The sequence below is a fragment of the Danio rerio genome, chromosome 11, assembly GCF_052040795.2.
Source record: "Danio rerio strain M-AB ecotype USA chromosome 11, GRCz13ab, whole genome shotgun sequence".
NCBI classification, from domain to species: Eukaryota; Metazoa; Chordata; class Actinopteri; order Cypriniformes; family Danionidae; genus Danio; species Danio rerio.
The window spans coordinates 22,308,335-22,334,925 of NC_141031.1; the positions used below are offsets into that span (position 1 = coordinate 22,308,335).

General features: G+C 36.7%; 1 protein-coding gene across 19 annotated transcripts in view; it reads left to right on the forward strand.

Annotated features, from left to right (window-relative positions):
- The window catches only part of cadpsa (Ca2+-dependent activator protein for secretion a), a 246,296-nt gene continuing 219,705 nt past the window's right edge, over window positions 1-26,591 (forward strand). For all 19 annotated transcript variants that reach the window (XM_087273547.1, XM_087273529.1, XM_087273530.1 and 16 more), the window contains exons 1-2: window positions 1-248; window positions 360-717. In XM_087273547.1, the coding sequence (XP_087129673.1) occupies window positions 382-717 (336 nt within the window). In that variant the 5' untranslated portion in view covers window positions 1-248; window positions 360-381. The remainder of the gene's footprint in view (window positions 249-359; window positions 718-26,591) is intronic.

Here is a 26,591-nt window from a genome sequence, read left to right on the forward strand (position 1 = left end):
AGTTCAGTACCACGGTCAGCTCTCTCTCCGCGCGCGCGCCGCTCATTGTCAGTACCGTTCGCTGCTAAATTTAAAAGACTGCCGGAGGAAACCAGAAAACATCAGCTGCCAATCGTTTCACGACCCTCCCAGTACTATCTCCTTTCAACCCGCTATGGTAAACCGAGAGTTAAACACGTAAGCAGCAACAATTTAATTCGGTGGAAGACTACTGGCTGTTGGAGCAGCTTTTTTCACTCGCTGTGAGGGTAAGTGACACTTTTGATGTCGCGTTTGGATGAAAATAAGCGCCTTCGGTACTTTTCCGAGTTACCGAGGGGCTTTTAATAGTAAACAACATTTCTCTCGTTTGATTTCAGGGAAGCGAGAACTTGCGTTGAAATGTTGGACCCGTCATCCAGCGAGGAGGAGGCGGATGAGGTTGTGGAAGAAGAGCGAAAAGTGGTGGCGGCGCCCAAGGCTGGTGGTCCTCGGGTGTCTTCAAGCCGGACCAGCGAAAGCTCTGGTGGGCTGCAGCCGAGCCGAAGCACCAATGCCCGGCCGACGAGCCCCAGTCCCTCAGTGGCGGTCGAGAAGGAAAAGGATGATTTAGAAAAGATGCAGAGGGAGGAAGAGGAGAGGAAGAAGAGGCTCCAGCTGTACGTCTTTGTGATGCGGTGTATTGCCTATCCTTTTAATGCAAAACAGCCGACCGACATGGCGAGGCGACAGCAAAAGGTAAGAGGGCAAAGTCACATGCAACAGATTGCTGTGCAAATGAATTGAAGAATGGGTGAGCAGCAACTGCAGGCTGTGGAAAAACACAGTTGTAGCGTATTGGGGATGATTGTTTCAGCCCTAAACTAATGCAACATGAAGATGCATCAGGAAATTTTTTTTCCAGTGCATAAGAAATCAACATGCTTGATTTGTTTTTTCATAATCAAGAAGAAATTAATGTTTACCTTGCATTAGTAGCTTTCTTTTGTACTTTTAGATTGTGTTAAAGATGAAAGTGGGTTTTTAGTATAGTATCAGAACAATAAAAGTGTAATATACATTTAATTTCCCCCATACTTTAGAATGTGTCCAGTTTAATTAAAAGGAAATATCAGAATCACTATCATAAATTTTTACAGTGATTTATGGAAGAGAACCACTAAAATGTGCACCGAGCAAAAAACTAATTCATGGCATATTTACATGTTTATACAATATGTTGGTACCATCCTTCAAACTGTAAATAATGTAAATGTAATAAGTTATTCATTCATTCATTCATTCATTCATTCATTCATTCATTCATTCATTCATTCATTGTCTTTTCGGCTTAGTCCCATTATTAATGTGGGGTTGCCATAGCAGAATGAACCGCCAACTTATCCAGCATATGTTTTACACAGCGGATGCCCTTTCAGCTGCAACCCATCTCTGGGAAATAATAAGATATTGTGTGAAATGTAATTTTTATATAAATACGTGTAACATTTTTACATTTTATTTCCAGAAAGAATTTAAAATAGTAGGCATTTTGCTTTCATCGAATATGCTTTCTTTCACTTTTGTAAAAATAAATTAATAGACACTCCAAAATGTTATTTTAGGGCAACCCCTATTCAATCAAAGTGAAAAGCTGTACCTTTACAAATAACACTCTAGTGGCTGCGTGATGTACAGTTTTTGCTTGATATTTTTTTTACACTAATTTCTTCCCCATGAAATGTCCATTTACAAGCATCTAAACATCAGAAACTAAAAATATTGATCGTTTATGACTGTGCAGGCTATAAAATAAGCAGAAATCTTTTTTTTTTTTTTTTTACAAAGAGCAATGTCAAAGTTTCCAACAGAAACATGATGCCCACCAGGTTTTTCACGGATGACACGTTTCCCAGTATTGTACATTGTCAGACTTTTTCAATCACTGTCATGTTCTTCTACTTTTTCACACATCTGCTGAGTCTGCACATCTGTTAAAGGAAAAAGTAGAGGTTTAAATATATTTCCTCTAATAATAAATAGCTTTTTTTAAGAGTTGTAGTATAGTTCATTGCTCAATTGTTCAAAGGTCTTGCTACCTCCATACTGTGCCTGATGGAGTTTGTTATTAGTGTTTTTATTAGGACACTTTTTAAAATATTTAAAATATTTATAAAGTAATTTATTTTATTTTTAATACTTTACAATAAGCTTATATTAGTTAATATAAGTTAATGCATTTACTAACATGAACAAACAATGAACAATAGTGTTTGTTCATGTTAGTTAACATTATTTTATGGAAATACAGTTGTTCATTGTTAGTTCTTGTTAGTTCAGTTTATTAATTAATGTTTACAAGAATGAATCTGAAAGTTAACAATGCATTAGTAAATGTTAAATTATAATTAATGAATGGTGTACAAGTATTGTTCATACATTGTGCACGTTAGTAAAAGCATTAACTAATGAACCTTATTGCAAAGTGTGACCATGCATGATATCATTACATTATGATATGATGATATCATAGATGCATAAATAAATCCAAATGGTTTTGAAAATTCAATGGCACTGACAAGGGCTTTGTGAACATAAGAAATGCTAATAAAATGGTAAATTGACAAATGACGCTTCTCAAACTTCCCACAAAAGCATTTAAATGGTAGAGAAACCTTTATTTGATGCAACATTGCTTTCTGGTGAATGTATCCCATGGGAAAATTGCAATACGACTAGGCATTCTCTCAGATCCTGTGAGGAAAAGGTACACAATTGTTGTTCAGGAATGATGAAATCCGCTTTACTAGTTGCTATTATCTCTTCACGACAGTGCAGAGTCACATACTAAAAAAAGACTAGTTCATTTAAGGCATGTTGCTTATCAAATGCAAGTCAAAACCAAGTTTCTGAAAGCTCCAAAGCTCTTTAATCCCTGTACTAACAAAGAGGCAGCCGTGTCACATTAGCAGAATGTTTGAGATCGAGACTTTGTGTTTTAGACTTTTCTCCTGGCTCAGAATCAAAGGCAGAGCTGTGGCAGAGTGAAGAGGTCTTTTATGCAGTATCTTGAATTATTTATAAGTGTTCATCAACGTAACCTTGAGTGCTTTATTCTGAAACGTTTATCATTTATAATTGTGGATATTTGAGGGCAGATGTATTATGTATTGTTTGATTTTCAGCTCCGCCTCATTTTGAGACTCACTGTGAGTTTCATTTCATCCAATCTGGGGTCAAAAACAAGTCTGTCTGTCTTATTTGGTTGTGCCCCCAGGGGCTTGTTTGCTTGCTGCTATTGTCTTTGGAGCTGGTGCCTTGGGACAATAAAAAGAGTCTCTGTGGGAAGTTATTCTCCAGCCGGTGTTGTGTCCTCACTGATAAGACTCATGTGAGACAAAACATCAGAAACCTGCAGGTTTCCTTGGATATACTGTTCAATTGTATTTTTGTTACACTGAATTTTTTTTTTTTTTTTTTTTGTTATAACAGTTCTGTCGAGACGTTCTTAGCTGGATAGGCAGAATTAATGTTTTTTTTATTAATCCTTAAAAAATCTCAATAAAATTATATACAGTTGAAGTTAGAATTATTAGCCCCCTTTTGATTTTGTTTTTCTTTTTTAAATGTTTTCTAAATGATGTTTAACAAAGCAAGGAAATTTTCACAGTATGTCTGATAATATTTTTTCTTCTGGAGAAAGTCTTGCTTGTTTTATTTTGGCTAGAATAAAAGCAGTTTTTAATTTTTTAAACACCATTTTAGGGACAAAATTATTAGCCCCTTTAAGATATATTTTTCTCGATAGTCTACAGAAAAAAACATCATTATACAATAACTTGCCTAATTACCCTAACCTGCCTAGTTAACCTATTTAACCTAGTTAAGCCTTTAAATGTCACTTTAGGCTGTATAGAAGTGTCATCATGGCCAAGATAAAATAAATCAGTTATAAGAAATGAGTTATTAAAACTATTGTTTAGAAATGTGTTGAAAAAAAATCTTCTCTCTGTTAAACAGAAATTGGGAAAAAAAATAAACAAGCGGTCTAATAATTCAGGGGGGCTAATAATTCTGACTTCAACTGTTTGTGTGTGTATATATATATATATATATATATATATATATATATATATATATATATATATATAATTTATATATATATAATTTATATATATATTAGTGCTGTCAAAATTAACGCGTTAACACATGCGCTTAATTTGAAATAATTAACACGTTAAAAAAATTAACGCAATTAACGCAGTTGCAGTTTTTTTTTTTCTGTTGTGGCCACGACAGACCGGACAGTTTCCCGCTTGGTCGAAGTACTTTTTGGGCTGGGCTGATCATCTTCTTATGATCTGATCGGCCCATAAAACACTTAGCAGGCTGTCATGTTTTTCTCCCTAAGTGGTTGACGAGCTGTCACGCTCCTGTGAGCTGTCGCGCTCTGAAAGTAAGATTTTTTTTTTTTTTTCGGACAGAGCGGCCCATGTGACATAATCTGCAGCCCATTGGTTCTTTTCTTTATTGACATTGGGCTAACCCAATCACAAACTTCCATGTTTGGCTCTGTGTAATGTAGGTGTGTCAAAATAGTCGAGAGTCACGCCTGTTACTCGCGTGCGGGAGAGCAGAAGCGGAGAGCAGGCTTTTGCCTGCACAGATCAATATATTCTTGTCTATTTTATCTAGTTACCTATTTGTCCATAAAAATATACCTTTTTTTTTTTTTTAATTTTAATCTGCACCACGGCCTGCGGAAACTTCCTCCTATGCTGTTTTCTCAACCTGCAAGTCTTTATTTTACAAATTATAAAGAATGTCTGCTTCTCAAGCTCTCTGAGGGGTGTCAGTCATGTATTTTAAGATGCACTCGGTCAGAGGACAATTGCATGAGATACCATTACATTGTGTTTTTGATCGTCAGCATGATGTAGGCTTATAGTGACAATAATATTTATACAATATGGTTATAACGATATTTATACATGACCAAACTAGTGTGCAACTTTAGCAGGTTTTGTACTTCGGGTCCAAACAAATTGCATTTTTCAATTGTTCATGTTCATTTGATTGACAATGAAAAATCTTTTAGCTACGTTTGATGTTTAATTGTTGAGTTAAACATTTTTTAAGGGTCTCTGATACATTGCTTTTATTATTTATCTTTATTTTATTAATCAACAATAACTGTGTGTGTCAGCAGGCTTTTTTTTTTATTTTCATTATTTATTAGGCTCCCTCAAAACACACAGGCACCCACATTTCCATTGTGTGTTATAATTTTATTATAATAATTTAAAAAAATTAAGTTTTAAATTTGTCAACTCTCGTTATTTCCTATATACAGTATGGCTTTTGTGCATTTATAGAATGGGAATTGGTAAACATATTCAAGGGCGTGGGGTGATGGGGAGCGTTTTGATTGATGTAGTGGGCCGCTCTGGCCCAAAATGCCAGCGCCGATTATTTTGTGCCGTCCAGCCCTGCAATTAGTACAATTGTTTGTATTCAATACTTTATTATTATTATTATTATTTTCCATATCTGTAATACTTGTATTTTGGCATTTTTTGCAGGCCACTTAGAATCCAACATGGAAATCAATGTTTTCTTTATTGGCATTGCTTGTTTTGAAATTCAAATGGCATTAACATGCCTGTGCTTTTATTTCTGTAATAAATATGGCTGTCAAGCCAGGATCTTGATGGTTTATTGTGAGTATGTTGTTTACATGAAGAAATCTGTTACAAGTTAAACAAAAATTCTAATAATGAATTATATTTTGAATTTAAATAGTATTTGTCTTGCGTTTACATTAATTTTACATTCAAATAGCCAAAATTACAAGTTTCGTTCTTTTAAATGTGATTAATCGCGATGATTTAAAAAAAAAAAATATGATTAATTAGAAAAAATTTTTAATCGATTGACAGCACTATATATATATATATATATATATATATATATATATATATATATATATATATATATATATATATATATATTAGTGCTGTCAGTCGATTAAAAATTGTTCTAACTAATCACACTTTAAAAAAAATTATCGCGATTAATCGCATTTAAAAGAATGAAACTTGTAATTTTGGCTATTTGAATATATATACACACACACACACACACACACACACACACACACACACACACACACACACACACACACACACACACACACACACACATATATATATATATATATATATATGTGTGTGTGTGTGTGTGTGTGTGTGTGTATATGTATATATACATGTATGTATGTATATATATATATATATATATATATATATATATATATATATATATATATATATATATATATATATATATATATAAATAGCATTTCAAGGATCTGTTTTATGAGTCAAAGAACAGATGAAAGGCTCTCTAGAGTGTTTAGAAACATCCCATTGCTAAGAGAATTTCATAAAGGCTTTTATAAAACCGGAAGTCAGGGAAGGTTTTGTTTATAAGATTGAAAGGATGTTCATAAGACCGTCATGATGTCTTTGTAATCATGGCATGACACATGTCATGAATATGAACGAGATAGTATGCCCCAGCTGTAATTAAGTGCCATTAGCTCAGTGTCAATAGCTCATTAGCTAAGGTTACATAATATCATAACCTGTCTTTGTCTTTGTCATGACAACTAGACATTACCGAGACAACATAAGTTGTCATCAATATGTCATGTCATGAGGCCATTATGATTGTCACAAATATTTTTCTGATCATTTTCTTTCAGCGGAACTGAATTTGTCATTAACATTTCTCACTAAGATGTCATTTCAGACAGGAACAGTTTAGCAAGTTAAGATACATTTATTGACCAATTTGTATTTGTTGGTATGGATCCTAATGTGGGTTCTCGCTTCATGGTTATTAGCACATAAAACATTATGCAACATACAACAGAACCACAAACTGAGCAAGTACATGAGATAAGGATTAAATTGGGTTGTCATTGGGTTGTCTTATAAAGACTTGGTGATTGATCTTAGGAAGTCTTTGCTATAGCTTGCTGTGGAGAAGATCTGTCCTTCTGCAGTAAGGTTTGTAACAGCTAAGACTTGGGGCCTTGCTAGTCTGAAATGCGAGGAGATGAGAGACAGAAAGTATATTTGAACTTAAAAAAGGGGAGGGAGGGTTGCGGACAGTTTGAACAAACTTCCCTGAGCTGCATGCCCTATATATGTAACCGGTCTAGTAGAAGAATGACAGTGGTTGGAGGAGATACGTAGTCAGCTGATCGCATCAGCTGATGGCAGCACTGTGCCACTTGACTTAACTGAACTATCACTGTGCTCAATTAATATTTGATGCTATTTTAATTACATTTCAATTTGTACTGTAGTTGAGGTCAAGAAAAATGTTAATGACACTGTTATGCAGTTCATGACACAATTGTAATGACCTTATGCCCATCATGTTAATGGCAGATTCATGACAAGTTATGTTGTCTTGTTGTCAAATTTTTATGACAAATATGTCTCAAAAATGTCATTTTTGCATTTAAAATGATATAAATGAGCTGATAACACTTAATGACAGTTGTCATAAGCATGCATAAAATGTAATGTGCTATGTCATGATTATAAAGGTTTCACAACAGATTTATGAACAGCCCATTCAAGTGAAGTAAAGAAAAATTAATAAATGAGAATTGTTAAATAAAATCTTTTAATAATGTCTCCACATACAGTGCTCAGTCTATACATAAGTATCCCCCTCACAAATCTCTCTTTTAAACTCATATTTTTAACATGAAGCTATACAATATTATATTTGTGAAAATACGTTAGATTAGACAAATCTGGAGCTTATCTAACAAAATAACTTACGATAACGGTCCAAAAACTAGTACACCCAAATTTATGTGTTATAGAAAAATATTAAAACAAAAAAGCGGACAAATCAAGAGAAGCAACAAATTGAAATATATAGTTGAAATTTACATGAATTTTTCTTGAATGTAATTGTATTATCTATCAATTTCTAAATATGTTTGCTGACTAAAATATTATTTTAATAAATTTACCTGTTTAATAAATCTGTTTTGTTTGAATGCAACAAAATACATTGCCTATATTCACTCTAAATAGCCATATTGCTACATATATATTTTGTGAAACTTTAAAAGTGAAGAGTGAATTTTCAAATTTTTTATCGCATTGGCTGTCAAAGGGCGAAGCAGTGGTGCAGTAGGTAGTGCTGTCACCTCACATCAAGAAGGTCGCTGGTTCGAGCCTCGGCTCAGTTGGCTTTTCTGTGTGGAGTTTGCATGTTCTCCCTGAGTTCGCGTGGGTTTCCTCTGGTTTCCCCCACAGTCCAAAGACATGCGGTACAGGTAAATTGGGTAGGCTAAATTGTCCGGAGTGTATGAGTGTGAATCCGTGTGTGGATGTTTCCCAGAAATGGGTTGCGGCTGGAAGGGCATGCGCTGAGTAAAAACTTGCTGGATAAGTTGGCGGTTCATTCCGCTGTGGCGACCCTGGATTAATAAAGGGACCAAGCCGACAAGAAAATGAATGAATGAATGAATGAATGAATGAATGAATGAATATATGAATGAATGAATTGGCTGTCAAAATAATATAGTGCTAATATTCTAATGCTAAACATGTGTTTGTAAATACTGCGTACAATAAACAACCATATTAGATAGTGCTAACCAAACATTTAAAAATAAATGTTAAATGTTAAATATTTTTTACTCACTTATTCATTTTTTTAGAAGTTTTCTAAGAGTATAAAATAGTTTTTTTTAAATTTCCAAACTAGGTAAAATATAGACAAAAAAAATAACTTTAACATAGCCTTAGTAATCTTAGTTAGTTACTATTACTTAGTAACTTTTGTAGTATTGACCTTGTCAATGTTTAACCCTATTTAGGATTGAAACAACTCAGCATTTTTGGATTGACTGAACGTTTGCTGTATTTTTATGATAAATATGTCAACATATATCAATAAATTAACAGATGAAGAGTTCAGATGCAAAAACCTCTAAATGCCATCTAAACCTTTCTTCTAAAATGAACATTTTTCTCCGGCTCTTGTGGGTACGCTCAGTAAATTTCTCTTCTGTCAATAAATTCAATGTATTTTTATCATTTGAAAAGTGAAATAATCATAATCAAAGGAGGTTAAGAAAATTGCTTGTTTTTGAGGGAAATTTCGGATGGCAATTAGAGGTTTTTGCATCTGAACTCTTCATGTGTTCAATATATCCAAGCAATGGTTCTGATTCACATTGGTTATTATTAATGTTTTAGTGACCAAATAAGTTAGATAGTCAGAATTGGTTGTAAACGCAACCATCTTCACATGCTATGATCTCAGCCCTATTTAATAAACCTCTCATTCATTCATTTCCTTTAGCTTAGTCTCTTTATTCATCAGGGGTTGCCACAGCGGAATGAACCGCCAACTTTTCCAGCATATGTTTTACACAGCGGATGCCCTTCCGACTGCAACCCAGTAAACATACATGGGAAACATCCATACCCCTCCTCCACACACACACACACACGCACACACACACACACACACACACACACACACACACACACACACACACACACACACACACACACACATTAACACACTACAGCCAGTTTTGTTTATTTTCGATTTTCCTGCATCTTTGATTATGAATTTCAATAAGCATTATCACTTGTCATCTTTAAATCTCCTCATTTTTATACTAGCCTTGTAGCATAATACTATGTGCCTATGTTGTTGTTGTTAGTAAGTTCTGTGGAAATATCAAATTAACATTAGTGTTTGTTTACCCCCTCCCCCTTGTCTTTGCTTTAATTACAATGCAGTGACATGCTAATTCACCCGTCTTACGGTTATAAGCGACTCTGCTGTTTTTATTCTCGCCGGACTTGGTCATGTGCCAACAAAATGTGGAAACTCCTCGTGCCATGTGTCTGCTTCAGAAACAGTAGTTCAGTCAGTTTATTAGTCATGACGACAAGGTGCACACACTGTCACATATTTAATGATCAGTAGGACCATGTCAGATGTCTTACGCTGCTGTGGCTCGCCGTCTCCAGCACACACCCACCCACACACTGAACGGAGAGCCTAATTAAGAAAGCTATTAACAATATCTCCTACAATTTCTTCTCTCTCTGTCACTTCCTTTCTGTTCCCGGTTTTGCTCTCTCCACACACGCTGATGATCAGAGCAACACAAATACACAAGCAGCCACCGCAGAAAGACTGTTCAGGGAAGGTAGTCACAGTGAGTGCACATGCACATCTGAAGCTCAGTTAATTACGCCACTAATGACTCTTGCATAAAATAAAACAACAGAAAGCCACAAACAGAGACGTTAATTATGGTAGGGTGCAACTACATGAGCTGGAGAGGTTTTGAGCTCCATTAACCCTAGTGGCGGATGGGATGTCCAGCAAAACATATGTGTGGTGGTGTCTGTGTTTAGTTGTGGTCAATCTTCTTTGTATTACTAGAGATGTTTTAAAGGCACTCTATAAAGAAAACCTTGGTATACCTAGGCATAGTCAAATAATACGTGATCAATATCTGGAAATGGCCTCAAACACAATTGTTTCCTTATTCTCATGTAAATTCTGCAAGTGTAAACTCCAGTGGACAAAAGGCCAATCAGAACACAAAACAGACTGTTGCGTGACTCAAAAAGAACGCCTTCAGCATTTGCATGTTTTATAGGTCATGTTCCTTGTTAGGGATGTCAAACTCAGTTCATGAATGGCCACAGCTCTGCAAAGTTTAGTTACAACTCTAATTAAACACACCTGATCATACTAATTGAGTCCTTCAGGCTTGTTTGACTTGCAGACAAGTATTTTGGAACTAACCCGTGTAGGGCTGCGGCCCTTCAGGAACTGAGTTTGACATCCCTGTTCTAGGTCATTTAGACGTGAGGTGTAGTCACTTCATCAGGAGATCACTAGTCAAAACAAAGACAGATATGTTGCAAACGGGATCATTAAAATGCACACCTCAGACTTTGTTTGATAAGCAACAAAGTTTCCTAGTGGGATTTCCTCCCTCAGTTATTTTTATGATTATTTACGTTTATATTTAATTTACTATGTATGTGAGACTTTTATTTTGAAACCTGGAGACACATTGTTTTTCATGAGTTACTGAACAACGATGCTTGAGCCATGTGTTAACAATGCATGTCAGGATGCAAAATGTGGATTCATTCATTCATTTTCTTTTCGGTTTAGTCCCTTTATTAATCCAGGGGTTGCCACAGCGGAATGAACCGCCAACTTATCCAGCATATGTTTTATGCAGCGAATGCCCTTTTAGCTGCAACCCATCTCTGGGAAACACTCATTCACTTTCATACACTACGGACAATTTAGCCTACCCAATTCACCCACCGCATGTCTTTGAACTTGTGGGGGAAACCAGAGCACCCGGAGGAAACCAACGCGAACGCAGGGAGAACATGCAAACTCCACACAGAAACGCCAACTGACCAGCCGAGGCTCGAACTAGTGATCTTCTTGCTGTGAGGCGATAGCACTACCTATTGCGTCACTGCGTTGCCAAATGTGGATTATATACTGAATTATAAATTTCATCAGCTCCATGTTCATTGTGTCACAATCACCATCTTATCCTTTCAAATCGCTTACATACATGCGGATTGCTGTAGAACTACACACACACCACACTAAAGAACTACATATTCAGTCATGCATCACTCACACTCACCTCTTCCGGGTTCACACAGCCGGAGGATCGTTATGACCTGATTATATGGACTATATACACAGCACACACGCACACCTCTGGGCTGAGTCTTGTTTAACTGTACTGTGAGCATTACAACACATTTTCCTTGCCTTACCGTATTATTGTTTATTCCTGCCCGCTGCCTGCCTTTGACCATCTGCCTGTTTATTGACCACGACTCTTCGGTTTCCGATTTGCCCCTGTGTTGACCGTTGCTTGCCTGGCTATTCTCCTAATAGACCTGCATATGGATCCTCAATTCCATTGCCACTGCATTCGTGTGGGTTTCCTACGGGTGCTCTGGTTTCCCCCAAAGACCTGCGGTAGAGGTGAATTGCGAAAGCTAAAATTGTCTGTAGTGTATGAGTGTTAATGAGAGTGTATGAGTGTTTCCCAGTGATTGGTTGCAGCTGGAAGGGCATCTGCTGCATAAAACATGTCCTGGATAAGTTGGTGGTTCATTCCGCTGTGGCCACCTCAGATTAATAAAGGAACTATGGCAAAAAGAAAATGAATGAATGAATTCTGTTGCCAGCATCCCCTTCACATGTTATTCTATATTTGTTATTTATCATATTTATTGTGAAATTTGCTGCATATGTTTCAACAAACGGATGACTGCTGAATCATGTCGTATCATTAATTATTATTGATATTGATTCCTGGCTGTGTTTTCTTTGACATTACAGCTCAAAAATGCTACACAATTCACAATTCACCTCTATTGGTCTTTTTTTGTCAGGTTTAATTATAATTTAGCCTTTATACACAACTGATCTTGGGAGAAAAATAGGTTAATGCTACTCAGATGGGTTTATATTAGAGAGCTCACTCAGTGTTGGTAAAATAAACATTTACTCATTAAGTAAGTAAAAAAGATTAACATTAAGTATGATTATATTGTTTGTGTTCTCAGTACATCATGCTGTGTGTGTATATGTCTGTCTGTGAGAGCTGCATGTTAGGACGAAGCTCATTAATATTATCATGTATAACATTACATAAAGGGCGACACAGTGGCGCAGTAGGTAGTGCTGTCTCCTCACAGCAAGAAGGTCGTTGGTTAGAGCCTCGGTTAGGTCAGTTGGAGTTTATGTGTGGTGTTTGCATGTTCTCCCTGCATTCGTGTGGGTTTCCTCCAGGTGCATGATGTACAGGTGAATTCGGTTGGCTAAATTGTTCGTAGTGTATGAGGATGTTTCCCAGAGATCGGTTGCAGCTGGAAGGGCATCCTCTGCGTAAAACATGTGCTGGATAAGTTAGCGTTTCATTCCGCTGTGGTGACCCCAGATTAATAAAGGGACTAAGCCGAAAAGAAAATAAATGAATGAATTAACATTATGTATATCATTATCATTTATAACAACCAATCCAAATATGGTCATTATGGACCTTCTGATTCTAGGGGTATTTGTGGAGTAATAAATGAGTTTCTAAACAATTTCTGGAGATTTTTTGAACTTGCATAAGCCATATACAGGGGGTGCGGTGGCGCAGTGGGTAGCACTGTTGCCTCACAGCAAGAAAGTCGCTGGTTCGAGTCTTGGTTGGGTCAGTTGGCATTTCTGTGTGGAGTTTGCATGTTCTCCCCATGTTGGCGTGGGTTTTCTCCGGGTGCTCCAGTTTCCCCCACAGTCCAAAGACATGCACTAAAGATGAATTAGGTAAGCTAAATTTGCCGTAGTGTTTGTGTGTGAATGAGAGTGCATGGGTGATTCCCATTACTGGGTTGCAGCTGGAAGGGCTGTACCAGCTCTGCTTCTTGACTCTCCAGGGTATTCATGTTGATAAGCTGCTGTTGTTGGTTTGCTCCTGTCTGACCTCCATGGATATGAGATACCAAATCAATTGCATGTCAAAGAAGCCAGAGCTCCAGAACACATCCACTGATTGCGTGATCTCCATAGACCAATGATATCACAAAAGTATTTAGGAGCCAAAACAAACTCCTTCACAAAGCTTGCTTTGGTAAGCTGTTTCAAACTGTCGAAAAGAACTAAAAAGTCATTTTTGTTCAAAATAACACGATTTCCCCTCATTCTTTGTTTTCATTTGAATTATACTGGGTTATACAGTACAGCCAATTCATAATGAAAACACAGCTTGGATCATAGTGTCCTCCATCACAACAAATAAAATGGCCCAGGAAAGAGTTCTCTGAAAACTGAGAAAGACATGGAGGCTAGTTCCTATAACTTTTGTTGTGTATTTTCGGAAAGCAAACCAGGAGACTCATTACATAGAATTCTTTATTGAGAATGTGTTGGTTGTTCTGCAATCAAACAGTCATCCTCAAAAAGTCTACAAGAGTCTGCAAGAGTCTCTTAGAGTCTAGTTTTAGTCACATTGTCCTGTCTATTGTTTATGTTTTAGGTGAGGCAGTGTTAAAGGGCACCTATGATAAAAGTTATCTTTTGTAAACTGTTTGGACAGAAGTGTGTGTAGGTATAGTGTATCCACAGACATATTGGGGTGATATAAAGACTATAAGCCTTTTAAAAAATTTCCTGATGATAAAATAAGATCCAAATCTCTCCCTTTTTGAGGCCCACCACAATGTGATGTAGGAGTGCAGTTTCCTCGCTCACTGACTTAAATGACAGCCACGTATTAACATATCTTCGTAGTTACGTGTATAATCATATCAACAAGACAGAATATGCTCAAAGCAACCGGGATTAAAAGATCTGTACAGTTCTCTGTGATTATCAAGCATTATCAAATGTGATCAAGAATGAGGTTTACAAGTTTAAAACATTTTTAAAACTGTGCACGCTGCAATAAAGTAAGTTAAAGATGGTAAAATCGATGTAATTCATCACCAAGTGTCAGTACAATTCTAAAAGAAGATGCGGCAATCCTAGTTTGTGGACGTTAAAGTGGCTTTATTTTGTACATTAACATAACGCCCATCCATACAGCAGTGGATATTAATGTGTATCCTGTCACGTTTGCATGCAAGAATAGGGCAAAGTTAAACTATGTGTATGTTTTGCGCAGTGTAAATATGTCCGCTGTGTGTGTGTGTGTGTGTGTGAACTTCGTAACAACATTGTGTGTAACTTATTGTTGCAACTCCACAACAGATAAATAATCATAATTGGTAAAATTCTTACTGTAGTATTTCTCACAAACATTTCATGAGATCTGCTTACTTCTTGTCTGTCACTGTGCTGTTTATCTGATGCAGCCGGAGATTGAGGCACACTCTGACAGGCACGTGGGAACGGTCAGCGGGGAGAACAAGCATTAAAGGCACAGGACACAAAAACAGCTACAATGTGTTCACAGGAGAAAATTCCAATATTCTGAATTGTATAATAGATACTCTGATTGTTGTTTTGAGCTGAAACTTTTCTGACACATTTGGAGACACAAAAGACTCATCTTAAATCTTGAAAAAGGGATGACATAGGTGCCCTTTTAGGTGGAGGTGGAAAGTATGTAAATGAGGTAGATGAAATAACCTGTCCAGACCTGTTTAACCCACCCAAATCTAATCAACAAAAGAGTTTATTTGGCTTAAATGGATCTACAAAGAAAAAGGCACAGTCATTGATACCATATTTGCATAATTTTGGGATCTGCCAATGGGCAAACCTGGGCTGCTAGAGTTTTGAACAAAGTGCAAAGAATATAATTTTTCAGTTTTATATAGTACTGTTAATTTGGAACTAGTGTCACAAAACAGAATGAAGGCCAAAGGTGCAGTTCAACAGAGTTCTTTAATGAAGAAAAATATCAAACAAGGCAGTCTGTCGTATAGCAAAACACATAGAGCTGGATTTTCAGGAAGGAAACTCAAACAGCCCCCCTCTTGGCAGAGAGCAAGAGAAAGAGCCGACTGGATGGTCCTGTAAGCTCACCACTGCGATGAGAACGTCTGACCTCCGGGTGTTGGTAATCTGAGCACATTCAATGATGAGAATGCACTAGAGGATCAAATAATTTGTACCCACAACGGAGAGCATATGAGAACAAGACAAGACAGGACTGGACAGAAAAACACAGGTTAGTTGCGCGCAAGATGCACTTATGGTACGCACAAGGTAACAATAAACTGACAACGGAGGGAATGAAAGGGAGTGAGATATAGGAATGACAATAAAGGTAAAGCGAGAACAGGTGACTGGTGATCAGCGCTCACGCTGATTACAAGAGCTAAAAGCTTAGAGGAGGACACAGAGGGGAAGATGTTAACAATGATCAAACCAGAATCATGACAAATAGATTATTAATTCATTCATTTTCTTTTCTGCTTAGTCCCTTTAATAATCCAGGGGTCACCACAGTGGAATAAACCAACAACTTATCCAGCTTGTTTTTTACGCAGCGGATGCCCTACCTGCTGCTACCTATTTCACTCATACACACACTCATACACTACGGACAATTTAGCCTACCCAATTCACCTGTACCGCATGTCTTTGAACTGTGGGGGAAACTGGAGCACCCGGAGGAAACCCACGCGAACACAGGGAAAACATGCAAACTCCCCACAGAAACGCCAACAGACCCAGCCGAGGCTCGATCCAGCGACCTTCTTGCTGTGAGGCGACAGCACTACCTATTGAGCCACTGCGTTGCCAAAACTATATTATTCATTCATACATTTTCTTGTTGGCTCAGTCCCTTTAATAATCCAGGGGTCACAACAGTGGAATGAACCACCAACTTATCCAGCATGTTTTTTACGCAGCGGATGCCCTACCTGCTGCAACCTATTTCACTCACACACACACACATACACTACGGACAATTCAGCCTATCCAATTCACCTGTACCGCATGTCTTTTAACTGTGGGGGAAACCGGAGCACCCGGAGGAAACCCACGCGGACACAGGGAGAACATGCAAACTCCACACAGAAACGCCAACTGAGCCGAGGTTCGAACCAGCGACCTTCTTGCTGTGAGGCGACAGCACTGCCTACTGTGCCACTGCGTCGCAAACTCGATTATATAAATGTATATTCTTTAATTAGTCATTACAGTAGCCCCTTTAGTTTGTCTAAGCAAATTTTGATTCATTGATTTTCCTTTAATCCATGATTTATCAACAATAACTATAGTAGAATGAATTGCCAACTACTCTGCTTAGTTTTATGCAACCGCAATCTAGCACTGCTGGGAAAACAAGTTACTGTATCTAAAATAATTTATTCAGTGCAAAAAAGCAGCTATACCTCAATCAGTAGTTGTAGGAAATAGGGATGCTCCGACCAAGATTTTTGCAGCCGATACAGAGTACCGATTTCTTGTCATGGTGATCGGCCAGTACAGAGAACTGATTCTGATGCTTTAAGCTTTATAATGCACAAAGCACTTAAGTATGATACTTAAGTGGAGATCTCACCTTTCCTAAGAAAATAAATTAAGGATGCAGCATATAATCCCTTGAACACATCTCTTATATTTAGGTGTGAACATGTTATGGCCAGAAGCAGCTTTACAGAAAACAATAGATAAAACAGCTCAAGCAACTCAAAACACTGGATATACAATAGCTGCAACAAAGAGACCTTCTCTCAAAAGAGTCACGTCAATAGACTGTAAACAGAGGTTGCTCCACATCTGTATATATTATAGCTGTATTTCCTCACAATCGGTTAATGGGATTGGGCGGATTGGCGAGTACCGAAATGAAATGTGATTGTTGGCTGATATTGATCTCTGATCAATTGATCGGAGCATTCCTACTAGGAACTAAAATGTTTTTCCATTGAGAAAGGCCTTCATATATGTGTGACCAGAAATAGCTGCCTGAGAGTATTACTGAGATGACCGCTGAGTGTGATGAATTTCCTTAAAGGGATTTTAGTGTTACATGGCATGATCTGATCATTCTTTATAGAAGCATATTATACAGTAACATTGCACAAGAAATGACAATGATCCAAATGGCAAGCAGTGTACAAGAGATGTCCTCAGACAATGCTTCAAGACATGAGCTGCAAGCTGTGTAATTTGATGCCCATACAAGACTGTTGATTGAGTTATTGTATGACATCATTTACCACAATCTTTTTTCCAGAGAGCGTAATGGCACCACAATACCACTCAGCAGCATTTTCAGAGGTGCAAACGTGTCGAATTATGCCTGTATTTGTCGACATGTTCTGATACATTTATTTGCCCGATTTAAATTACAGGATTTATTCCTGAGATGTGGAGCTAATTACAGCCTTTATGTAAAACAATGGCAGTATCGTTCACTGCTTTTTGAGTGACAAGTAGACACATGCCGATATTCAATATATCATGATAATCAAAATGCGCAATACTGAAAACAAGGGCATTTCAAAATAATAGTGAGTAATGATTCATTATTTCAACTTTTTACCATGTCTTTTAATAATATCCAGATTGCTGTGTTAGCACTGTTGCTTGAAGAATTATTATAGTAAATAAAGCAATATACTTTCAACGTTTCACATGTTAATCTAGCCTACAACTATTTATAGGCCTTTTGTTCATTAAATCTGTACAGTAAGGTCCTTTTTTTAACGTCAGTTAACGTACCTGAAGTCAATGTTATGACAACTACTAAAGCATTAAATTAATGTCAGGCGATGTCAATTTCTTTTTCATTTTTGTTTCTTAAAAAAGCCTGATAAAGCTAGCGTTAAAATGTATTGGTATTTTTAACAAATGCCTATAATCTTGCCTTATCTCCCTGTAGATTTTTATTATCTATATTTATTATAAAGTCTATTAAAAACTAATGAGACTATGTATGAAACTAAGTGTTACCTATTGTACTTTATCATCCTTTTAAAATTTAATATGTTTGCTCTAAACATTTATACACATTAAAAAAATACACCAACTTTTGTTTGTGATTATTTCCCTATTTCAATTCAATTAATTATATAGAGCTTTTACAATGTAGATTGTGTCAAAGCACCTTAACATAGAAGTCCTGGTAAAATGAAATTCTAGTAAATTTAAACTGTCAGTCCAGTTCAGTTCAGTTCAATATGGTTTATTTTCACTACTGAAAGTCCAAACACTGAAGAGCAAATCCCTCGAAGCACAGCTCCACAAGTCTCAAAGCATACCAGTGGTGAATGTGCCGACAAACTTCAACAATTGACGAAAGTGAAGGAAAAAAAACCTTGAGAGAATCCAGGCTCAAAAGTCAATTTCTCCTCTGGCCAAACTTTTTGTACAGAGCTGCAGTCTAGGCACCGGATGCTGGAGAATGCTAGATGTCTATTGTGGAGAAGCTGCAGGTACAGTTTAAGTCAGAATTATTAGCCCCCCTAAATTATTTGCCCCTTGTTTATTTTTTCCCCCAATTTCTGTTTAACGAAGATTTTTTCAACACATTTCTAAACATAATAGTTTTAATAACTAATTTCTAATAACTGATTTATTTTATCTTTGCCATGATGGCAGTAAAAAATATTTGTAAATAAGTTATTGTATAACGATGGTTTGTTCTGCAGGGCAAATAATTTTGACATTAAAATGTTTTTTAAAAAATTAAAAACTGCTTTTATTCTAGCACCCCCCCCCCCAAAAAAAAAAACAAAACAAAAAAAAAAACAAATAGGACTTTCTTCAGAAGAAAAAATATTATCAGACATGCTGTGAAAATTTCCTTGCTCTGTTAAGCATCATTTTGGAAATATTAAAAAAAAAAGAAAAAAAAATCAAAGGGGTGCTAATAATTCTGACTTTAATTGTATGAGTAGGTGACCGGCGTGTGTACAGGCTGGCCCACAGGGACAATGCGGAGACTCGTCTGTCACTGGGGTCTTTCAGAAATCAGTATCAGGATCTCCACTCTTCCATGATCACCATAGCATCTGCTCAGGATATGGCCTGGTCCAGGATTATGAATACCTCTGGTAGTCCTCTATGGTTGGCATCCTCTCTTTATATGTGTTGTCCTTGAGGTTCTTGATGGTTGGCATCATCACTTCACAGGTCACATCAACGGCACTGCACAATCTACAGAGGCCTTAGCATGAACATCAGGTGGAAACAGAGAACAAAGAAAATAATTAGAGTAGCTGCTGTTCATAGTGCATTTAAACTAGAGATATTAAATATCAATGTAAAATTGATGCTATAAAAGTATGATAGAAAAGAAAAGGTGCTATAAATGAGCAGCAGATATATCAGGCCTCCTAGTTTTTCTAGTAGTTCTTCGATTGCTGAATCCAGTGCGAAATCAATAAAAAGTCGCAAATTAAATTAAACGTAAAATAATCGCAAAAAATTTAAATAATGTCATAAAACATCTAATTCCAAACCATATAATCAAATTGTATTTATTTTAATTTAGTTTTATATGACTAATAGATGTTGCATACGCAGCACACGTGATATATTTGAGTATCTCTTGCTGGTCTCTCGAAAAATTAAGTCTCACCTGCGCCCTCACAATTATTGCATTAAATGGATGGGGGGTGATTGCTCCCTGCAGTAAGCTGATGCGGATGAAGCGTGAGTTCTTCATTGTCGAGAATTGGGCGTTTTGTGCTTTTGACACACTTCAGACTGCAAAAAAAAAAAAAAAAAAGTGGGAGTAAACATCTAACAAATGGAGCAATGGAAGAAACAGAAAAGCAATCAGCTTACAATGTTGGAGATTGGTCCAGGATAATTGCCACTGGGCATGACCAAATTGAAGGGCATTATTTATGCTTTATGTGTATGGCTGGTATTATGATTGGCGTCAAATCGATAAATGACTTTAATTCTTTTCCTGCAGTTAACAAAAGAAAACGCTTTCCTGTCATTGACGAGTTATACAGCAATCCGTGTTTTAGGTGTTTTACAGTAGGGCAGTGGTTCTCAAACGTTTTTCAAGTACCACCTCAGAAAAGAATTGTCTATCCAAGTACCACCAAAATGAGCAGTATTGAAATACAGTAGCGTAGTAGGCCCAGTAAAGCAGCTACAACTCTGCACAGTTAATACAAAGTGGCAGATTGCCTCAGAAATATAGGCTATATGTCATATATGGCATATTATATACATCATTTTTAATAAATTTTGAAATGTGTTTAGCATGTACATAACATATTTCATTTCTTTGCGTACCACTAGAAGGAAGCCTGCGTACCACTAGTGGTACACGTACCACAGTTTGAGAACCACTGCAGTAGGGGAAGCCCTAACGCATGTCCGGAGTGAGGTACATGATGTCAGATATGCACTGGGGAGTGAAATCTGAAAGTAAGATCATGGATAAAAATATGATTTATAAAACCTTTCCTTGGCTTAAATCATCTCATTTTAGATCTGTTTTAAATCTTGTCTTGACAAGACCAAAAAAAAGCCAATATCTATGATTTGTCTCATTGTCATTGTGTCAGATTGCAAACCTAACATAATAGAATAGAACATAAATCCTTAGAATTCTATAGGCTACCAATAATAATAATAATAATAATAATAATAATAATAATAATAATAATATATATATATATATATATATATATATATATATATATATATATATATATATATATATATATATATATATATATATATATATATTATTGCATAATTGTCTGCAAAATTCTAGGAATTACCATTATAAAAAAAAAAAAAAAAAACTTGAGGGTCTGTTATATAAACAAAAATAGAAACAAACATGTAAAACATTAATATTTCTAAAAAAAAAAAACATCTGATGCATTAAGACAGGAGGAGTTTGTCCTACAGGTGGTTTGTCAAGCCCACTCACCTGCATGAAGCACACTCATGCATCAAACCATTATGTGATGCACTGTGTGTATGCTTTACTAAAAAGATCACTACTTTTGAACTCAGAGATTGTGTCTGAGCCTCAGACATTATTAGGAAGGCTATTCCAGAGTTTAGAATCCATAAATGAGAAGGCTCAACCTCCTTTAGTAGACCAGTAATCTTCCTTTCTGCTTAGGTCAGTACTGTGATAATACCATATAAAATACAATATAAATTAAAGCTACAGCAATTAATTGCAACAAAAAAATCTAATACTTGCAGAAAAGGATGACCTATTTTACCTCATTTACCTGTTTTTTTCTTCTTTTTTTCTTTTTTGATGCAGTGAGTAAGGATAAAGGGGGTATATCCATTTTCTTTTCCAGTCCCTTGCTGATGTTCAGTGCCTGTCTTGTGCTTTGGAGGGCAAGAATCTGAAAGGCTATTGTGTTAGAGACAATCCGTAACCCAGATAAGAGCTCTCTGTCTGTGAGCGGTCGGCGGAGGTGCCTCTCACAGCTAATGTGTAGTGTATACGGATGCACCAGAAATGGCTTTAAGAGCCCTACTAGCTGAATAGACCTGATCTGAGGTCATTGTGGGCTGAAGATCTTGACGTGCAGGCAAAGGGGAGATTGTTATTGTGATGACTGTGACTGATTCTGAATCAAGCGCTGGCTGATCTGGGGTCAGCTGAAAGTAAGAAAGAGACATAAGCTAGGTTGTTGTTGGAAACGAGACAGAATGCTGGAATTATACCAGACTGAAAAGAGATGCTTGATGTTGGTTGAATGTGAATGGATGTTTTGAAGAATTGATGTGATAAAGTGGTTCTTAGTATAGAGGAAATTCCATACATAGTTTTGAAAATATGCTCAGCAGTGATTTAGCTTGTGAAATACTATCTAAAAAATGAAATTGCTCACTGAAAAGTCAACAGTTGTTCATTTTATGTAGCAATCAAAACTACTAGTGTTAGTAGTAGTAGTAGTAATAATACTAATAATAATAGTAATAATAATAATGTAGAATTTGCAAATGTTGTAATTACCCTTATTTTTTATTTTCATGCATTTTTTATTTTTACTTCGGTTTTTGTATATTTTAGATGTGAATTAAATGCTCATTTTTTTGTTTAAATTAGTTCATTATTATTATTATTATTATTATCCAGCGTATGTTCTACACAGCGGATACCCTTCCAGCTGCAACTCAGTACTGGGAAACACCCATACACTCTCATTCACTCACACTTACACTACAGACAATTTAGCCTTCCCAATTCACCTATACCGCATGTCTTTGGACTCGTGTGGGAAACCGGTGCACCCGGAGGAAACCCACGCCAACACGGTAAGAACATGCAAACTTCACACAGAAACGCCAATTATTATTGAAATATTTTTAATTATTTGTATTTTTTTGAATTATTATTATTATTATTATTATTATTATTATTATTATTTAAAAACAGGAACATCATAAACAAAATCAACAATAATAATAATAACAATAAAAATAATATAGAATTTGCAACAGTTTTGCATTATTTACATTTATTGTATTATAAATGCAGTCTGTGTGGGTCCTACTGCCCTAGTGTAGTGAAGGGGACTCTATACTGCTCAGTGGGAGCTGTCTTTCGGATGAGACGTTAAACCGAGGTCTCTACTCGCTGTGGTCCTTAAATATCCCTGGATGTCCTTTGAAAAAGAGTTGGGGTTTAACCCCGGCATTCTGGCCCAATTTGCTAATTGGTCAGTGTCCATCATGGCCTCCTAACCATCTCCCTATCATAATAGGCTTCATCACTCTGTCTCCTCTCCACCAATCAGCTGGTGTGTGTTGTGTGGTCTAGCGCAATATGGCTGCTGTCGTCATCCAGGTGGATGCTACACACTGATGGTGGATGAGGAGATTCCTCCCAATGTGTAAAGAGCTTTGAGTGTCTAGAAAAGGGCTATATAAATGTAAGGAATTATCATTATTATTAATTATTCATTCATTCATTATCTTGTTGGCTTAGTCCCTTTATTAATCTGGGGTCGCCACAGCGGAATGAACTGCCAACTTATCCAGCAAGTTTTTACGCTGCGGATGCCCATCCAGCCGCAACCCATCTCTGGGAAACATGCATACACACATTCACACACACACTCATACACTACAGACAATTTAGCCGAGCCAATTCACCTGTACTGCATGTCTTTGGACTGTGGGGGAAACCAGAGCACCTGGAGGAAACCCACGCGAAGGCAGAGAAAACATGCAAACTCCACACAGAAACACCAACTGAGCCAAGGTTTGAACCAGCGACCTTCTTGTTATGAGGCGACAGCACTACCTACTGCGCCATTGCCTCGCTAATAATATAACATAATATAATATTAATTATTATTATTATTATTTCCATCAATGTTTTAATATCATAGGTTAATCTAATATTAATTTATTAAAATAAATATTTTGAGGCAGTTTTATGTTTAAATGTTTTTATAAGTTTTAGTTGCAAGTTAAAGTATTATTATTATTATTATTATTATTATTATTATTATTATTATTATTATTATTATTATTATTAATAATAATAACAAAAGTGTTTGACTTTATTATATTTGAATAGGATTTTAAAACTGAGTTAATTTAATTTTGTTTAAAGGTTGTAATACTACAACTACTACTACTGATAATAATAGTATTAATTATACCATTCATTTTAAAAAACAACAAGAACAAAAAACAACAGTAATACTAATAATTCATAATAGTAATAATAGTAATAATAATAATAATAGTGGCATAGTGGGTAGCGATGTCGCCTCACTACAATAAGGTCGCTGATTCGAGCCTCAGTTAGGTCAGATGGCAGATCAGTTAGGAGTTTGCATGTTCTGCCCGTGTTCGCGTGGGTTTCCTCCGGGTGCTCTAGTTAACTTAAATGTATATTCGTTCCATTTACTTTATATGTTTTCATTTAAGTTTTTTGGAACAAACTGTACAGAGTAAAAACAGAAAAAAAAAAAAAAACAGTTTTAAACCAGCACTAATGAGCAAACCACACACACAGATGTATGTGTATCCATGGTGAGAGTGTTTATTTGTCCGAACGGCTGTGTTGTGAGCCTGGCTTTGAATAAAGCAGCGTATAGGCAGTGGGAGGAATGACCCCTTCATGTGCTCTTTGTTGCTTGTTTGTAATCTGGGATTACACATCCATTTGCCTACTGTGATCAGTTACATAACAGCCTCTATATGCACAAGACTTGCAGTGTAATTGAAGAAGGCTGAAAGACACATTTATATATGTATGTAATGGACAGCCCAGCAGTGTGTGTCCTGTGGTTTAAACAAAGTAGGTGAGTTTTGAATGAGATTTTTAAACGATTAAGAAGTATTACTAGATTCCAACTCCCTTTAAGGGTAGTTTAAAGTTGAGGGTAACTCAAAGAAGTACTTCTATATTTATGACAACATATTGATTATAAATCAGTGGAAGACAGCTCAAATTGTGAGAAATTAACATGCAAATGTGAAACATTAAGTCATGATTAAGCTAGTTAAAGCAAGATTATTAAGAGCTTTTATGAAAATTGTCATGTCAAGATAAAAAAAGATACAAATGTTATCAAGTAACAATTGCAAGAGATAAAGATGCAAATGTAAAATAAAAAGTATGTTTACTAAGTTAATGCTGTAGAAGTCTTTTCTTCTTACACTGTAAAAATATACAGCATTAGTTTGATTTGGTTAAAATAAATATTTAAGCAAGCGTGACACAGTGGCGCAGTAGGTATTGCTGTCACCTCACAGCAAAAAGGTCACTGGTTCAAGCCTCGGCTGGGTTAGTTGGCATTTCTGTGTGGATTTTGCATGTTCTCCCCGCATTCGTGTGGGTTTCCCCAGGTGCTCCGGTTTCCCCATACAAGTCCAAGGACATGCAGTACAGGTGAATTGGGTAAGCTAAAATTGTCCGTAGCGTATGTGTGTGAATGAGTTCCCAAAGATGGGTTGCAGCTGGAAGGGCATCCGCTGCGTTAAACATTTGCTGGATACGTTGGCAGTTCATTTTGCTGTGGCGACCCCAGATTAATAAAGAGACTAAGCCGAAAAGAAAATGAATGAATGAAAAATTTAAGCAATGTGAAATGTAAATTTACCTTGTAAAATTTTAAGTTACATTTGTAGGATTTAAACAGTGGTTGAAAAAGTACTGAAAAATCATACACAATCATAATCATCATTATCATCATTAATCATAATCAATTAAAGTACCATTACTTGCCTAAAAATGTAGTGCAAGTACACTCTCGGAAATAAAGGTAAGCTCAAACTGTCACTGGGGTGGTACCTTTTCAAAAGGTACAAATTTGTACCTAAAAGGTCCATATTAATACCCTAGGGGTACATATTAGTACCTAAAAAGTATAAAAGTGTTCCTTATAAAATTTTTATTTGCTAATAATATACCAAGGTATTAATATGGACCCTTTAAATACAAATGTGTACCTTTTGAAAAGGTACCACCTCAGTGACAGTTTACGTACCTTTATTTCTGAGAGTGTATAGTAAAATAATAATATTAATAATTTCTTATATTTATATAGCGCTTTTCTAGATACTCAAAGCGCTTTACACAGGGGCGGACTGGCCATAGCGAGCACCGGGACATTTCCCGGTGGCCTTACGGTCAATCTGGCCTGCCATGGTGAGTCTGGCCTGCCGCTTGTGTAGCATCCACCTGGATGATGCGACGGCAGCCATATTGCGCTAGACCACACACCACACAACAGCTGATTGGTGGAGAGGAGACAGAGTGATGAAGCCTATTAGGATATGGGGATCGTTAGAAGGCCATGACGGACAGAAGCCAGCGGCCAAATTTGGTCAGAATGCCGGGGTTAAACCCCCACTCAAAGGACATCCTGGGATTTTTTTATGATCACAGAGAGTAAGTTTAATGCCTTATCCGAAAGACGACACTCACTGAGCAGTATAGAGTCCCCTTCACTATACTGGGGCATTAGGCCCACATAGACCGCAGGTTGGGTGCCCCCTGCTGGCCTCACTAACACCACTTCCTGCAGCAACCTAGCTTTCCGATGTGGTCTCCCATCTTGACCGGGCGCAGCCCTGCTTGGCTTCAGTGGGCGACCATG